Source organism: Poecilia mexicana, unplaced genomic scaffold, assembly GCF_051168715.1.
Source record: "Poecilia mexicana isolate PSO_F unplaced genomic scaffold, ASM5116871v1 scaffold_17, whole genome shotgun sequence".
Taxonomy (NCBI): Eukaryota; Metazoa; Chordata; class Actinopteri; order Cyprinodontiformes; family Poeciliidae; genus Poecilia; species Poecilia mexicana.
Genome location: NW_028263386.1, coordinates 24,634,088 through 24,651,835, shown reverse-complemented (window position 1 = coordinate 24,651,835; position 17,748 = coordinate 24,634,088). Strand labels below are relative to the sequence as shown.

General features: G+C 40.4%; 1 protein-coding gene across 2 annotated transcripts; it reads left to right on the top strand.

Annotated features, from left to right (window-relative positions):
* The first annotated feature begins 29 nt into the window (after positions 1-29).
* Positions 30-16,994, top strand: LOC106929348 (phospholipid phosphatase 3). 2 transcript variants are annotated; one of them, XM_015006214.2, is made up of 6 exons: positions 30-172; positions 8,237-8,394; positions 12,327-12,607; positions 12,709-12,766; positions 12,851-13,027; positions 14,307-16,994. In XM_015006214.2, exons 1-6 carry the CDS (start codon positions 52-54, stop codon positions 14,433-14,435), a joined length of 924 nt encoding a protein of 307 aa, XP_014861700.2. In that variant the 5' UTR covers positions 30-51; the 3' UTR covers positions 14,436-16,994. The 2 variants fall into 2 exon arrangements, with proteins under 2 accessions (XP_014861700.2, XP_014861699.1); XM_015006213.2 differs by lacking the exon at positions 8,237-8,394 and adding an exon at positions 6,382-6,539 and having other exon boundaries at positions 31-172.
* Positions 16,995-17,748: the final 754 nt, after the last annotated feature.

The window sequence follows — 17,748 nt, the reverse complement described above, 5'->3', positions numbered from 1 at the left end:
AAGCAACAATTCCTCCTTTCGAATAGAGGCGCATAGATAAAAGGGTTTTAAATGCAACGTTGTGTGAAGATCATGGCAGCCGACACGAAGAGTTCACTGGGCAGCAATATCTGCCCCAACCGCAGCCGGAGAAAGCTGCTGGTCGCTGTGGATCTCTTCTGCTTGTTCATAGGTAAGCACAGCTCACATATACTACCGTTTATACACAACGTGTGGTATTACAAAGTGTCATGTGACCGTGTGATATATAGAAGGTTTAAAAGCCCTACGTGTTATGATTTAATCAACTATTGAATCTGTCGATTCAAGCAAACTTATTGGGTGATTATGGCTGAAAAATGTCTCACGAGACAAGTGCTTCTTATCAGTCGATATCGGTAATTAACGTTTTATTTTAATACTGCCAAACTGGTGACATGACGTTTCCGATTTTATCCACAATTTTTTATTTTCCAGTTGTACTCATTTTCTACTTTCACTCCAGGTGTTTGTTTATTTTATATGTTTAAGAAATTATGAGGCAGGGTGGCAATACCTGAAACCGTTGCTGCTATTCAACAGGTTGTTGCTAGGTAACCAAAGACCCAGTTACTTGACGCCGCCAACCTCGTTTACCTGGCCGATAGATTCCCAGAATGCTGTTCGTTTCTAATTCGGAGTTCAGTGAAATTACTGAATATATCTGACGCATATTATTTTGATATTTATCACATGTCTACCGTCACATATTTATTATTGCCCCGCCCTGCTTAGCAGCTGTTTACAGTTACCAAACTTAAGGTGGTTACAGAGCTAGAATCTCTTTCAATTCAATCTAATTTTATGAAGACAGCGGGTTTCTATTCAATTTACTTCACTTCTGGTTCCCATTTTGGTCTGTCGACCCTAATGAAATATGACAGCTTAATCCCCCAGTCAGACCCGCATAATTAAGCGCACATTATTTGACAAGTCGTATAACAGACTGGGTAATGGAGTCAAATATTGTTCAAGAATTGTTCAGCTGAGTTTTATTTCTCTGCCTTTCTCAACCTCAGAAGTGAGAAACTTTAAATCTTTTCCAACAACAGGGATTTTATTGACCATCCTGGATAATTTTATTTTAAAAACACATTTACAAGTGATAGTATAATGGGAAATGCATGTGATTCAGCCTTCACATGTTTGACTTTAAAGTATTTTACTTTAATATATTGCAATGGCTGATTTTAAGTTCCAATTGTAAACTCTGATAAGGATTATGATTGGTGCATAATTGTGGATCTTGAAGCAGCTACAAATTAAAACCAAACTCCAGTCGGACTCAGAAGCTCCATTTTAACCCACAAAATAATCTGTTTTTATCTTTTCCAAATATTACATGAGTTTCTTGTGTTCTGTTTCTCCTTGGTCCCAGAAAATGGGCTGGCTTAGAGGAAACCCACTAATGAACTGTTCCAACATTTCTTCCCTCTCCACCCACACCTGTAACCATACGAACCTCTGTTTTTTTACACTTTTTTTTTCTCAGAATGGCTCAAATTCTTCACAGCAACAGGAATGCTTCAGATGTGAACATCTGCTGAACTTTATGCTGTGCGTCTGGCTTAAGTGGTTATTTACCAGACCAATGTCGGTGTTAAAAATCTCACAACAGCTGCTGGTAGATTTAGTTTTTGATGCTGAAATATTTTAGAAATTAAAATGATTTACCTCGTTCTTCGTACTAATTGATGCTTGATGTAACCACATGTCCATAACATGTCAGTGTGAAGCCACAGTTGCAAGCCAGATGTTAAGAATAATGCTGTTCCATCTTCATGGCAAATCCACTGACTGTTTTACAATCTTGTAGAAAAAAATTTTTTTTTATTTTTTTCTCATGTGCTATGTTTAGAGTCAGGCTAGTTTTCATCTCTGAGGAGGGTAAATCTCCATCATTTGTTCCATAAACATCACAGAGAGAAAACTTGTCAACAAACCAGCAGTGTGTTTCTTTCTAAAGATGTCGGGTTAAAGAGTCTGACCGCAAGTAGGAAACTGTGGGCCACAACTAGCAATCTCCTTGGTCCGCTCTCGGCGCAGTTACTCCTGCCTCCAAGGACGTTATTTGGTTGTTTTACGGTGTTCCGGCTCCCCTCCTCTTTGTAGATCAGTAAAGACAAGAGTTTTCTGACGGGAAAATGCCATCCTGACTCAGATCTGACGGGAAACGTTTCTGTTTACATTAGACTGCGGAAGGTGGATATAGTGTTTCCCAGTTAATCTTCTAATGGCGTTCAAGTGGATGGCTCATAAGCCAAACATGCAAGCAAAGATACTCATACCATTAAACATTTATGAAGTTTGTCATTTGAGAAAGATCTTGAAAGGTTAGTTTGGAAATAAAATTTTTTTTTCTCATTTAGGGATTTTTTATTTTTTATTTTTTAAACTCCCTGTCTAGACAGTCTGGTTCTAACCAGACAACTCAGAACCGTCACTTGAGGAACACACCATGTAGCTGATTAAAACGTCTCTCATTGTACACCTGAACAAACAAAACTTGTTCAACTTGTATGTTGGAAAAATGTCACCAGCAGGTGACCTTTCTATCTTTATGATTTCTATCCATCAAGCTCGTTTGGCTCGTCTTGTTTCCCTGTAACGCTGTGGAAACATGAGCGAAGTTTTACCTCAGACTCAGCTGTGGTACAACTGGTTTTTTGAAGGCACAGCTGAAAGCTTAAAAACAGCCACATCATTGTGTGTATGTATACATTTGTTTGTGTGTGTGTGCGCACGCACATAGGGCTCAGACATGTTCACGCACTCCACCGCAGACTGCAAGCAATCAAGTGGAAAATGTTTGTTTTTACAGTCACATCTTGGTGTTTCGCTGAACGCCTCCAGCACATGTTGAGCATTTTCCACAGACGACATAAGAACCTGGTGAGGCACTGAAGAACCCATCAACACCCCTCATCATTTGATTGTTTTATGTTGAGACTAGGTTTGGGCCAAGAGAAAACATGCCTGAAGACAAAAATAGAAATGTTTAACATGATTAACTTGGTTTTTCTTTTTTATTTAACTTGCAGAAAACCAACAGTTACACCTGCTGGTGCTTAAGATGCAGAATATTAATTATAGCTGGGTATGATGAAGTATTTCTGAGATGTCAGGCTTTGAGGACTTTCATAGCATGAAGCTGCGGTTGCAGAACCAAAGGGGCGTGGCTTACTAATCGTAGAATTCATCAGCATAAGGCAGCTCTGAACTTTGCATCACAATACTCACCCCCAGCTACCTAAATGCATCCAGTCCTTTAAGCAAAAACGAATTGCTTTCAGGTCACAGTGGCTCCGGGTTAATGACTATACTGTGGTGTATAAATTATTAGTTGGTCTTCTTCAAACCCTCACATTTTATCAGGACATTTTAGTTTATGCCAAAATAATCACAAAAACATGTAGATCCATGAACAAAAGGATAATCTGAATGGGGGGTTATAGAGGAACCCAACTCAGACAAGCTTATATTTACTTGTTAATTAGTTGGGCTCAACAGATGCTAACTTTCCAATTGTAATTTTAAATGGTTACCTTTAAAAATCACAGTGAGTTGCCATCTTTTAATTCCCTACTCATTAAGTGCATCTAAACAAAAAATACTCCCCAAATTTTCCATTGTTTGGATTCATGAATTCATTTATTTTTACTCGGGTCAAAACTACCACTAACATTACAAAGTAGTAGTCCTAATCGGTCAAAATCAGAATTGGCGGGTCTGAGCTCAAGACAAATTGGAAATCTGTGTAAGCCACAAAAAGTCAGATAGGCGCATCCTTGAAAATGATCCATTTTCTGAAATTAAACATTTCTCTACACAGCTGAATTTGTAATTATTTGTACATTGATCTGGTTGTTGACCCATGACTAAGTAGGACTCCTGGTTGAACGAACCAAACTTGTCAGAGACCAACCGATGCTGATGTGAAGAACTCAACTTTTTCTTTGCCGTTTTAAATCCATCTTCTCAGCATTTTCTCTCGCTCCTGTTGTCTTTCACATCGAGCTAGTGCCGGAAAACTTGCCCACACCTGCTGACAGGTGTTGACGTTGGCGCGACCGGCTCTCACCACCGCCCTCTGATGTTTCATGTGGGCTCGACTGAAGCGGGCAGGAGGGGAAAAATCCCAGGAAGCCGTACTCATTGCTGATGCTGCAGTGTCAGGCGGATGCCAGGGGTCATGGCACCCGAGTCAGGAGAGAGAAGCAAAAACAGCCGAATGCCTGTAACCCGGGATCTGACTGCGACCTTCTGTTTCATGTCATTCTTCCTCCCTTTACCCTGTTTCCAAGAAGTCATCTACTGTGCTTGGTCATTTTAAGGTTTATTTAAAAGCCACGGACTCGTGAATTCATCAATGCGTTTGCCAGACCTTTCTTCTCTTTGCATCTCTGCCCTCCGAACGCCTCCTGGCTTGTGGTTAGTCTGAGTCTGAGTGAATGGGTTTAAAGGGGTTGCAGAGGTCTTTTCTCCGTCATATCAGCAGTCTGGATAGCCTCCTGTGTTGTTCTCTTCAGAGACAGATAAACCAAACCGTTGGGGGATTTGACATTCAGGAGTAAACGCACTGTAAAACGCGGTATGTTTTGACAGTTACAGGCCCATTAAGATGTCCCGCCCGATTTCTTTTTCTTTTTCCTCCGGTACAGCTTCAGAGCGGAATGTCGCTCCGGCGTAGGTATTTGTTTGAAGAGTGGCTGAAAGTTAATAACGTGAACCCTGCTGAACGTGGAAGGCCGAGTGGCATTCTGGATTTCCCAGAGCGCCAGAACTCTCTGTAACCTGAACTCGGCCCAGCTGGACCTTGAAAACCACAACCTAGCAGTTCTGTGTATGTGTGTGTGTGTGTGTGTGTGTGTGTAATTGGTTGGGTATGTCAGGTTGAGGGGCTCAGCAAGTCAAGCATGTGTTGACATTCAGTCTAAGAAATTGCCCCCGCCACCCTCCCCAACACCAGCAGTCTGCTTGTTTTTCTTTATATCTGCAGATCACAGCCGACTTGAAAGCCCAGCGTCACTTTGAAGTGAAGTGGAAGCATATTTTCTCTATTCTTTCTTGAGATTTGAGGGCCTCTCCTGGGTACCTCAGTTACCCCGGGATATCAAAGTCCTCCATCGCTGCCTCTTAAGATCGAGGAAATAAGCTGTCCGTATTGGCTGTTTGGCTAAGTTACATCCGGTCTGTTTGTTGTCAGCAGATAAGAACAGATCTTTTCGCTACTTCAAGTGGTGAAAGACACTAAATCGATCAGACACAAATACCCACAAGGCGTCTTCAAAAGGCCCTTTTAAGGTCTACCTCAAAGCCGCGACCGGAAATATAGTGCCACTCAAGGTGTTTGTTTTTTTTCTTTTCCAGTTTAGCAAACATTTGACATAGTTCGGTGTTAGAGACTGGAAAGGTAACTGCCATGGGTTAAAATTGCGCAGTTTCACTAATTCATAACCATGCATGGATTTAAGCAAAAATGTGGAATTAACAGGTTACCTTTAGTAATTACTTTGAATGTTTCTGTATTCTGCTAATGTAAAAACAAAATTACTAATATGGTGTTTCCATAAAATAAGGAATTTAAAAGATTTTTAATGCAATAAGTCATTTATAAATCATGGCAGCGACGAATGTAAATGGTTACATTGATCAACCGTCAAAGGAAACATTAGTATCTTATACTTAGGAATGGCTATGTATGTGACATTTTGGGGAAATTGTATGTGGTGGTTTTACAAATGAGCCTTGGAAATTGACCCCCAAAATAGTATCATCCTCCTACTACTTCCTGTCCTCTTCTTCGTTTTTGCCAGTAGTAACATCTGGCTGATGAATATATGACTCAGGTTGGATAGATTTCGATCCACCTCATCCTAGCTCAGGATTTTTTATTTTTTTTAATTGGTGTGTTTCTATTAATCACAAACTTTACATAATTTCAATTTGTCCAATACTATGCTTGAAGGAAAATCTTTTCTACTGCTTTCTTCCACAGAGTTTTGGGGAAACTGGTACTTCAGCATTTTCACTGCGCTCTCATTGAAATGAATGGAATAAGTGGACAAAATAAATAGTTTTGATCTTAATATTCTGTAGAATTTTCTTATTTTAATTGCAATGGTGTTCGGTTAAACTTATGAAGATGCTGTCCTCAGAACTCCTGAAAGCGGTTTGTATTTTCTCTCCCAAGTTAAGCGTTTTTTATATATATATATATATATATATATATATATATATATATATATATATATATATATATATATATATATATATATATATATATATATATATATATTATTATAAATATGTTCTGAAAAAACCTGCCTCACCTTCCACTCATGTATCTGTCCAACCATGCAGTGATTCTTGTCGGCATGCTTTTGGAAAAGTCTTCTGTCTGGGTGCCTTACCAGAGGGGGTTCTTCTGTGACGACCAGAGCATCACATTGCCCTATAAGAACAGCTCGGTGCCCACTTCTGTTCTCACAGCTACGGCCATCTCTCTGCCCGTGTTCTCTGTAAGTCCTGGTGTGGTAAAAGCAGGAGGATGAGGGGAAGCCTGTGTCGGAGTGCGCTCAGTTCGCCAGTGGCTGGATTTTTCACATCACACACTCATTTGATGGCTTCCACAGGCTCCGAGTCACACGCGGTGGTTATGTCCCATTGACTGCAAATCATGTATGCAGCACATTACTTGTCCACCAGTTTCCACTGTTTATTCAAATCCCGGCCTTCAGGCAGCCGCTGGTGTACATTCATTTTACCATTTTACCAAAATATCTAAAGATATGAATTGTCCCAAATTGAAATAATACATTTTTTTTGCTTTTCCTACCAATATATTTTAGATCTAAGACATTCAAATTACAATCCTACAAGAAGAGAATTTGTTAAAAAATGAGGGAAATGATAAATCCTCATATTAAGGTTATGAAATGAGACAAAGTATTTTTATTTTTACCAACAGAGTGAAGGTTTGACAGCTAACAAAATGTATTTTAAAGAGTTTAATCAGTGCAGAATAATCTACTGTAGTTCATGTGCAACGTTGTAGTATATGAGACCGTTATGATTAGCCAATTCCTTTTTTAGAATTTGGCTAATTTACTACAGAAATTTTAGCTAATTCTTTAGAATATGGCTAATTCCAAAGAAACATTTTTTTAAATCTCAAATTGTGTTTTAAAGAATTTTGTGTAGAACTAGGGTTTTGAACCAGAGAAGCTAACACCAACTAGTGTCGTTAGCAGCTAACCGCTATCCACTTGGGTATTCCGACCTTGCAAACAAATGTTTAATAGCACTTTCCATCCTTTTTTTAATGCCTACTCAAAATGCTGAGTCAGTAAAGTATTTATGATTTGACTCCTTAAGTTTTCAACTCTAGAGCCACTTCCCTTCTTGTTATAAGGGTCTCAAATAGCTAAAACAAGCTGGCAAGCTTAAATTGCACAACTTTGGATCCTACGATAATGGAATTTTCTCCATGCAATTTAATTTTCTACAATTAAATAAGGATGTGTGCATCTTAAAGCGATTTTACTACATGTTTTTACTAAGCAGATGGATTCCCACTGATTCAAACTCATCAATACCATTAGGGGTTGTTTTTTTTTTACTTTTATGATGCAATTTCTGAGCCCAACTTGGACAACTTGCTGCTTATTATCATTAAAGTAACAGACTTCCAAATACAGTCCTGAGACAAAACCACAAGCTCAAATTTTCAGCTTATTTTTCAAATATCCCTTATAAAATGAGTTTCTCAGAAACATTCAGCTCGACAGAATGATTCCTTACAGAAAACAAAAACAGCTCTAAGGTAAAGCATCCTCAATCTTCAGTTGACAGGCTGAGTCACGACCCCGAGTCGGATCCTTCGGTAAACAACTGGCCAATTAGCAGTCATCACTTTATTAGTCACAGATAACAGCCACAGAACGAACTGAGCCAGCTCCAGCTGTTCTCTTGTCATCCCCTGCTTGCCACCACTGCCTCTGTGATTTGCGTGTCATTAACCTAGCACCTCCATCTCTCTCTCTCTCTCTCTCTCTCTCTCTGTCTCCCTCTCTCTCTCTCACCCACCCATCCACCTCTTCCGTCCTCCCCATTTGCTTCCCTTCCCTTCTCTTCCACTCCATTCCCATCCCGTTCCATCCCGTCCCAACCTCCTCTCCGCCCTCTCTGTGCCACTCACTCGCCCTCTACACGCTAGCCGGCCTGCCTTTCTTGGTCATTGAGACCTCCGCTGTTCAGCCGTACCGTAGAGGGTTTTACTGCGACGATGAATCCATCAGGTACCCGGCCAAAAGCAGAGAGATCGTTAGCGACACTCTGCTTAGCGCGACAGGCATTCTAATCAGCATCCTCTCTGTAAGTCACCTCACTCTCATCACTAATGTCATCTTCACTCCTCGGGTTTCAGCGCCGCTCACAAGTACTAGCAGCACCTGTGGGAGCCATGTGAATTCTCATGCTAATCTTTTTATTATTATTATTATTATTATTATTATTATTATTATTCCTGTTTGCAGTAGAAGCTATTACATGTTTTCTGTCTACAACAATGATTTAAACATAAATGCAAACCGTCCAATCAGCTACAGCTGCTCATGTTTGCCTCAAAGCGTACCTGCAGCTCAATCCATAGTTTTTTCAGGAACGTAGTAAAAACTATTTCTTATCACATTGAAAATAAAATATTCCAACAAATTTAAAAGCATCAAATGTATTTTTATTTTACCAGATTACTGGTTCCACAATTATTGCCACCAATTAGCAAACTGTAAAACAATTCGATTTTTTCCTTCTCTTTAGGTTTTATAGTGTCAAATATATTTTAAAGAGTAATCAGTGATGTATTGTTACTCCAGTACAGAAAGATGATGGGAATAGGCTTCCCTTGGATATCCTTGAAAATGAGAAGGACAAGAGAACATGCCGTTAAAGTAAGACACGTATGTTGATCTTCATAAAATCAGCAAATGGATAGAAGCACTTGCTAAAACTATCCAACGATTTAGGGTTTATTCCAAACAAATACTTTTTAAAACAAAAGAAAAATACAATTTATGCAAGTTTTTGAACACTTCTACATGAGGGCTGCTACTAACACAGGCATAAACATGCTTACTTCAAACAACGTTTTGGAACTTTATCTCCCGTTTCGGGGCTTCGAGGGAACAAAACTAAGATGATCCTGAATGATGACTGATGTGACTCTTCTCCACACCTGGGCCATCAGCCAGAGCCGCTGCCTCCAGAGCATTCCAGATGAGAATGAACCGACAACACTCTCTCCTGAGTTTTTCCTAGAGGAAGCAAGATGACTAAAGTGATTAGGACTTTCACAGTAAAGTGAAGTTTGGAGTAGTTTGGAGGACTCTACTGAGAGAAAGCTGAGCATCTTCAGCCCAGAGTCTGGTAATTAAACTCATTACTGTTGGAACTCGTGCAGTTTTATTTGAGCGTCTCTCGCCAGGCTGCTTTTGACAGATACAGCAATAAAGAAGAAAATTACAAGACGATTTTTTTTTCCCCCGTCTAAAGACAACAACTCATACTAAAGGACTCAGCCGCTACATGGAAACCGAAATTAAACTCCAGCGACTTTTGTAAGAACTCGGCAGCGACCGCGCCGAGTAGACGGAGCCTGCCCAAGCGTGTAGTTAGTGCTTACAAAACTCTACTGCCCCCCTCTCCCCCCAACACCTCGGTAGCCACAGAGTAATACATTCACAACCACAGATGGGTCGTTTGTGTGCAAACAGATTCCCGCAGCTCCCAGCCCCAAAACATAAGGCCCGTTTAAAAAGTTAAATGTTATACCTCACATAATATGTCCAGTTTTCACCTCGGCCGAGCGACACCGCGTTGCTTCATGGCTGAGGGTGCATGTGTTGTGTACCCTGCCCTTCACCTCCCACCGCCCCCCAGGAGCAGAGTACTGCACAGACCTAAAGCCACAGGGGTGAGAAGGAGCCGGCAGGCTGTGTAATTACGGTTGACGCAATGGTTGTTTGGTTAAATACCATAATTGCTGGGGTGGAATTGTGGTGAGGGCCCCAAACAAGGAAAAACAAAAATGGCCATATATTTCATTTTCCCCCAGCAATACATGACTTTTGGATCCATCTCCAACACCCCACCTAGAGAGCTCTGGCCAACATTTGTATTTTATGAAGCAGAAGAAAAAACAAACTTATTTAGTGCTTCATTGCTCAGAGACGGAGAGCTGGAGGGAAACCGAGAGGTCGTGGCCTTTTTGTAGTTTATGTAATTTATGCTGGCCTTTGTCAGGGTGAAAGTAGAAATAATATGCTGTCACTTTTGAAACTTTATCCAAAGAGCAAATCAGCTTCTTTTTCTTTTTCTTTTTCCTCCGTTACGGTAAGATTTTCACATCGTCGCCGTGTTGCAGACACCAAATGGGCTTCTCTCTCAAACCATCTCTCCGTCAACTCTGACCAGCTTCCGTTTCCTTTTGGAAGGAAAGCCACTCATCCGTACAGGAAGTGGGCAAATAACAGTTGTCCAGTCAACAGAGTCTCCTGAATATTCTGTGGATCTTTGCCACTCCTCCAGAGTTACCTCAGACCCACTAAAATATTGTCTTTTATAACCTGGCTCTGTTTTAAACATCACAACCATATCCCTGTCTGCTGGTGTTCTTTAGGCCTTTGCAGAACGACCGGATTTATACTGATTTAAATTAGACACAATTGGACTCCCATTTCCTCCCAAGTAGACGTAAACTCCCAATAAAACCCAACAAATTTCGTGGTTGTAGTGTGACCAAATGTGGAAAGAAGTTCAAGGTGCATGACGGCTTTCTCGAGGCGCTGCGCGTTCATTACCAAGCAACTCGATTCATCTGTTCGCTCAGTGAAAACCTTCTGCACAAGAGGAACCAGATGTGTTGTCTTTCCTCCAGCTGGGGTAGCTGCATCTGGCTCTAAAGGCCTGTGTGGTGGAAACAACACTTTTTCTTTTTTATCTGCTTGTTAAATCTCCAGTGTTTTCCAGACCGAGGCTCACTGACCCCTCCCCAACCCCTCCTCGGAAGAATGCGCGATGAATTCGAGATGCTAACGTGAAAACAGTCAGACGTCCGCATTTTCAGAAAGACCGCCTGTGCGGGGGGAAAAACAAACATGCGCCTGGTGGAATCTGGCCGCCGCCAATCAGACACGTCGCCTAGCTCAGCATTTCCTTGATTAGAACCAGCAGTGACTCCCCCCAACCCTACTCTCCTCCTCATTCCTTTTCTCACTTTTCTGCCTCTCCTCCCTTACTTGCAACACTTATTGTTCCTTCAATCGTATTAGCATATCTTCTTTGCCATTCCATCCTCCCTTCTTGTCATTCTGTACCTTCTGTCCTCCCCCCTCCCCCATCTGTCTCTCACTCCTCCACAGCTTCAATTGTAAACAGCTTGAAGACAACAGAAGAAGATGAGGTTAGGGGGCAGGGAAGGCACTTTTGAGCTCGGACAGCTGTTTTGAGTCATGAATATTCATCTCCCATTGATTGTTCCCTGCAATGGTCAATGTTCAATGGGGTTTTTTTCATTGTTTTTGCTCAGAGGAAGAGTATAACAGAGTAAAGACATTCAGCATATTGGCAGCCCTAATGTGTAGAAAGCTCAGTACTTCGTTCTAGTCTATCAAAGACCTACATAAAGTGCTGACAAATTAAAATAGATAATTGATACTCAAGCAAACCCCAAGGCTTGTCTCAGTTACCAGTCAGTGATTCGTTTTAGTTCTAATTAATGTTTAGGCTGGTTCAATCTGATGATATACGACAAATTAGTACCAATATGCCCAGATTTCTTTACAGTACCCTTTGAGCAAATCATACAAAATGACTTTAAATTGTTGCCAAAGCAGGTATGAAATATCCACCTGACAGGTCTGAGTTAATGCAGAGTTGGTTTAAAATGTTCTCCATTTTGAACCCAAAAAAGTCTAATACAGGGGTGCTCAAGTCCAGTCCTCGAGAGCTACCATCCTGCAAGTTTTAGAAGTATCCTTACTTCCAACAGACCGGGATCAGCTCTAGGTCTGATAACGAGCCATTAATTTGATTCAGGTGTGTTGAAGCAGGGATGCAGCTGAAAGTTGCAGGATGGTAGCTCTCGAGGACTGGACTTGAGCACCCCTGGTCTAATAGGAAACCACCAAAGCTATGAAACAATGAAGAGGCAAAACGGCAAAGAGCAGAATGTCCATTGTTCTTCAGTAGCTCACGATAACTTCAAAAAGGCCATTTCACCGACATCCGCTTCCTCTCTCTCCTCTCAGATCATAATAGGTGAAAGCTTCAGGATCTTCTTTATGAGCGAAGGAACCAAGTCGTTTGTCGGGAACCCCTACTTTGCTGCTTTCTACAAACAGATTGGGTTGTTTGCCTTTGGCTGTGCCATCAGCCTGTCCTTCACCAACATCGCCAAGGTGTCGATAGGCCGCCTGCGGCCAAGCTTCATCGATGTGTGCAAGCCTGACTTCTCCACCATCAACTGCTCCCTGGGCTACATTACGGAGTACAAGTGTCAAGGGCCAGAGAGCCAAGTCCAAGAGGCTAGGTATGGTGTGCTAACCCATGGGTCAGTCACCCACAAGCAAATGCTGTTGGTTTGGACATTTGTTAAGCGCTACGATGCTAACTGATGAACGTTCTCCTCAGGAAGTCATTCTTCTCTGGACACGCATCGTTCTCCATGTACACCATGCTCTACCTGGTGGTGAGTTTCCAGATGTTTGTCCTTTTTACTCGTTCTGTTCTTTAATAACTTTAAAAAAAAAAAAAAACTTCCTTTGGTCTACAGTTTTACCTGCAGTCTCGCTTAACTTGGAAAGGAGCCCGCCTGCTGCGCCCGTTAATTCAGTTCACCCTCATCATGATGTCCTTTTACACTGGCCTGACCCGGGTGTCCGACCACAAGCACCACCCCTCCGACGTCCTGGCTGGGTTCTTTCAGGGCGCCCTGGTGGCCGTCTGCGTCGTAAGTCGTCACACTCATCTATAAAGACATCCAAATTATAACAGCAGATAAAATATTTCATTTTTATCTAATGAAATATTTCTTACATTGCAAACCTTAAGATTTTTTTTTATTTTTGTAGAACTCAGAACATCATACAGAAGTAGTTAGAAATTAAAGAAACAAACTATGACCCAAATTTTTTAAAAATTTATAAAAACAGTTTGTTAAATAAAATAAGGTTTGATTATGTTTTCTTTTATAAGTCTACAGCCTTATCTGAAATTTCCTGGAGACTTGTTTCAGAAAAATATACAGGAAAGACTTTGCTGCTTTGATTTTGCTGATGCTTTATGTATAAAAAAGTGAAGGTATAATAAGCTTGTGCTTCAGCCTACACTTTTTGGTTTACACTTCGTGTTTGTGCCATTGACAGGAATTTAAATATTGTTTATTTCTGCACGAGCTGTGGGTTTTTTTCAGCACTGTGTGTCGTTTTTGTTATGTGTATATGTAAATGTTATAAATAACCGAACATAGTTGTTATAATTATTTTCTAGGACCTTTAGAGGGTAGCAACAAACAGTAAAGTCGTATCAAGACATAGCTACAGTTAGCTAAAGACTTTGAGTGCTGTTACAAAACGATCCTTTAAGCCTTGCATCTTTTGTTTTTGACTTCAAAAACGAGCTCAAAAGGATGAAGATGTTAAAAGTACGTAGCTAAATTTGGAACTTCTGAATTGACTTCCTGTAGTACTTTTTCAGAGACCAAGTGCTGAGTGGTAACACTGTTTTCTCAGCAGAGACACCTTCTGTTTAGGAGGAGGACTGCAGCGAGTATTGCATGTTTGAAGGGCTAGTTTAAACATCACCGATGCTGAGGATATTTGTTAGCTTTTTTATCGTATGTCTATTGGTAGATGTACAAAAGTTAGCAAAGAGTTTAACAATTTAAAAAATCATGAACAACATTTGTGTGTGTGTGCGTGTGTGTGTGTGTGTGTGTGTGTGTGTGTGTGTGTGTGTGTGTGTGTGTGTGTGTGTGTGTGTGTGTGTTCTAAATTGTCCAAGATGTCCACATCAAATTGTAAACCGAACAGGGTTACAGATAAGGTATTAGGAGTGAATAACTAGCCACAATCATTAAAAGTGCCATTATATAATTTTTAAGTATAAATAATTGTGGATAGGCAGGAAGTTATATTTATATTTTTAGGCCAAGACAAAGAGTAGAAAGTCTTTTTTTTTTCTGGCCAACTGCAAACCTTTAAAGAATCCCCTCTCTTTCTGCCTGGCAGGTTTTCTTTGTGTCCGATTTGTTTCGGCCCAAAAGAAGATGGTGCTCTGTGACCCAAATGCCGGTGAAGAAAGATTGCCTTCCTCCAGCAGACATCCGGGAGCAGGGCAACCCTCTCACCATGGTGTAGAAACAAGGCTGAAAACCGACTGCAAGCAAGAAATGCCACTTCTTCTTACTGAATAAAATGGACTCTCTGGAAAGTGCAGAAGTGAACCACAGAAAATGGTTAAAGAAAGTTTTTCTTTCTGAAGAACTTTTTTTTTTTTTTTTAAGTTTTTCCCAAAATCTCACAAGACATGTGAATGTGTAGGGAGGTGAGATGAGGTTTTTGGTTTTTTTATGTTACACAAGGAGTATTTGACCTTCTCTTCTGTTATGAAGAACTTTTTGGGGGTTTTTCTGAACAAAAGTCCGGAAATCAAGCATAAGCCTGCGAATGGCAGCTGCTAACAAAGCTGTGTGCGGCTTTTCTGCATTTTGTTTCTCTGGCACTGGGGCTCCACTCATAGCCCTGCTCCTCACTGTGTGACTCATATTTGGACAGAATAATAAAAAAAAATACAAATTCCTCTATTTCAGGAAGGATATTGTTTTAGTTTATTACAAGCCATTGCATGTGTGACTTTTAAAGCACTATTTTCCTTTGGTATTGTTCGTCACCTCTTTGAACGACCTTTTTGAAAAGCTTTTGGAAAGCTTCACTCTGTGTGTAGTTCAGTGTTCCCTCAGACGTTACAGTTATGTGGAAAATACAGTGACGATGTGGGTGGGTTTTAGATGTGGGCCTCGTTCTGCTGGCATGGATGGGCCCCTACTGAGCCGTTTAATGAAATGACATATATGTGCCAGACGGGTGTTCACGTGTTGGGTCAGAGTGTGTGTGTGTGTGTGTGTGTGTGTGTGTGTGTGTGTGTGTGTGTGTGTGTGTGTGTGTGTGTGTGTGTTTTTTAAGACGGCTTTGTGTTTTAATGTTAGGTCATATATTTCAGTATTCATTGCCTAAAAGTGTGGCAGAGAAGAGGCACCTGTTTTAGCATATAAATGTATATGGAGACAAGAATGAATGATGCAATTTGATCACATGAACCCATGACTTATCTTTGGTTTCCTAAAACACTTATGGCTACGTAGCTATGTATGAATGTGTTGCCAGTAGAGATGCACTGGCCAGTGACTGGCCAGTTGGAAACTCAAAAATCTAGTCCTTTCCAACCAGTGAATGCACCATAACAAAGGCTAATACCATGGTTAGCATGGAGCTGTTAGCCTTTGTGAATCATCGATATGGATGTTATTCAAAGCTAGCCATGTTCAGTATCAGTAAAATGTTTTAAAACAAGTCGAAAGAAGAACCAAAAGTTTAAGAAGCTAAGGTTAGCCATATTTGCAATGGAGCGATGCTAGCTGCTCATTCAGGCTGGACTCCAACACTTCTGAACATATGCGAGTTTTCCAAGTATGCTAACTACTCTAATCATGCTAACCATTGTAATTTTATGGTAATCTCTGCAATACGATGCCAAAAACATACTACTTATAGTAGCTTATGTTGTAAAATCACATAATTGGGATGTCAATAGAGATGCGCTGACCTGTGACTGACCAGCTGGAAACTCAAAAAGTCAGGGATCGCACTGTAACGAAGGCTAAGAGGTTATACAGTTACCCTTGGACAAGCTTCAACATGGACATTGTTGTATGGAGCTAGTGGTGTTTGGTATCAGTGAAATGTTTTAACCTTGAGTCAGAAGAAGAACCAACGGTTAAGCTATTTCAAGGTTAGCTGTATTTACTGTGGAGGGATGCTAGCTGCTCTGGACTCCTTATGGTGTTAATACTTCTGGACTTTTTCCAAGTACCAACTACTCTAATCATACTAACCACTGTAATATCTAGGATCTCATGCCAAAAACAACTCATAGTGTTAACTCTATTATTTTCTTCCTGTTTTACTGTGACCCCTTTCTCACACAGAGTGACGTCGCCTCCGATCAAATTTAATTGGTTCATTTAAAAATAATTAATGACTCAACTTAAACTGATATTACTAGATATAGGCTGCTATTATAACTTTTAACCGTAGGAACTGCACATTTAGCTGTTTTTTTAACTAATATATATTTTAGAACCATAGATACAATCTATTTTAGAACCATAGATACAATCTGTACAAAATTTTAGATTGACAACAGAACTCTGATCTGCGAATCTCTAGATGACATAAACCTAATGTAATACCTGCAGTTTGCTTGCATGACTCCATTGTGAAACATATATAGGAAGCCAGTGCCTTAAAATATCCAGACTCGCTTATAAATAACTAAGACTGCCTCAGAAAGTTCACTGTGCCACTACGTGTTGTAAAGTGTGTCCTGTTTGTGTCCTGCAGAAACGCCCACTATGACTCTGCGTTGAGACCTGTGTAAATGTAGAACGTGCTTCTGTGTGAGGCAAACAGCGTCCAGTGAAGTGAATATTAACTTGTATTAAAAATGAGAACGAAGCGGGTCAAAACCAGGTTCCTTCGGTTCTGGGGTTTGTTTTTTTTTTGTTTTGTTTTGTTTTGTCATGAAAACAAAATGAAATAAAACAACAACCTTTTAATATTTTTGTAATGTGAAATTTTATACCATAAAACTGTATTATAGAAAGAATGTCTTTAATAAAAACACAAAAGGAAAATGAAGTGGAACGTTTCTTTGTGGTTTTTGTGTTATATTTAAGCAGGCAGCCAACTTTGCGTGTGATGAGGAGATTTTGGGCGTGGGGCAGTGGTAGACTTCCACGAGTCTCTTCCTGTGGGGAAATAGTGAACATTCCAGGTTTTAACCCTGCTCCGCATCACCCCTCTGGAATAATATAAAGTCCACAAAGAACCTATTCCACAGTGGCAGACTATGCTAGCATGTGGACATGCTTAGAAGCTGCACAATTGTGTTTACTGCCCTGGATTATCCATTTAGACCTCCTTGTGTCCATGAAACGTAGAATAGAACATACATAGGTTGAATCATACTGCTCAGAGTGTACACACACACACACACACACACTATCTTAAGCTAATTGTTGTTAGAAACTCAGGCAAATAGAGCTGATTAGCTTAATAAAATGCAAAAGTGGGCTTTAGGTGGAAAACTTTTGTTTTAGCTGGAGTGTGTTTTGCCTACAGATCTGTCCAGAGGCTAATACATCTATCTCTGACATGACAGACAATCTTTTAACAAGAGAGTTGAACTACAAACACGCAACCTGAGTAACAGAGTTGACTTCTGCCTAATGATGGTGAAGTATTTTTTCGTACAACATATCTAAAATATACAAAAGAAGAAATACAATTTAGGAAGCTGACATATGTAGGTACAGTGCTACTTGACATGCTATTGGCTGGTGTTTACAAGGCAGCCAATCCAGGAGCACCACTCATTGTATTCGGCGTTTGA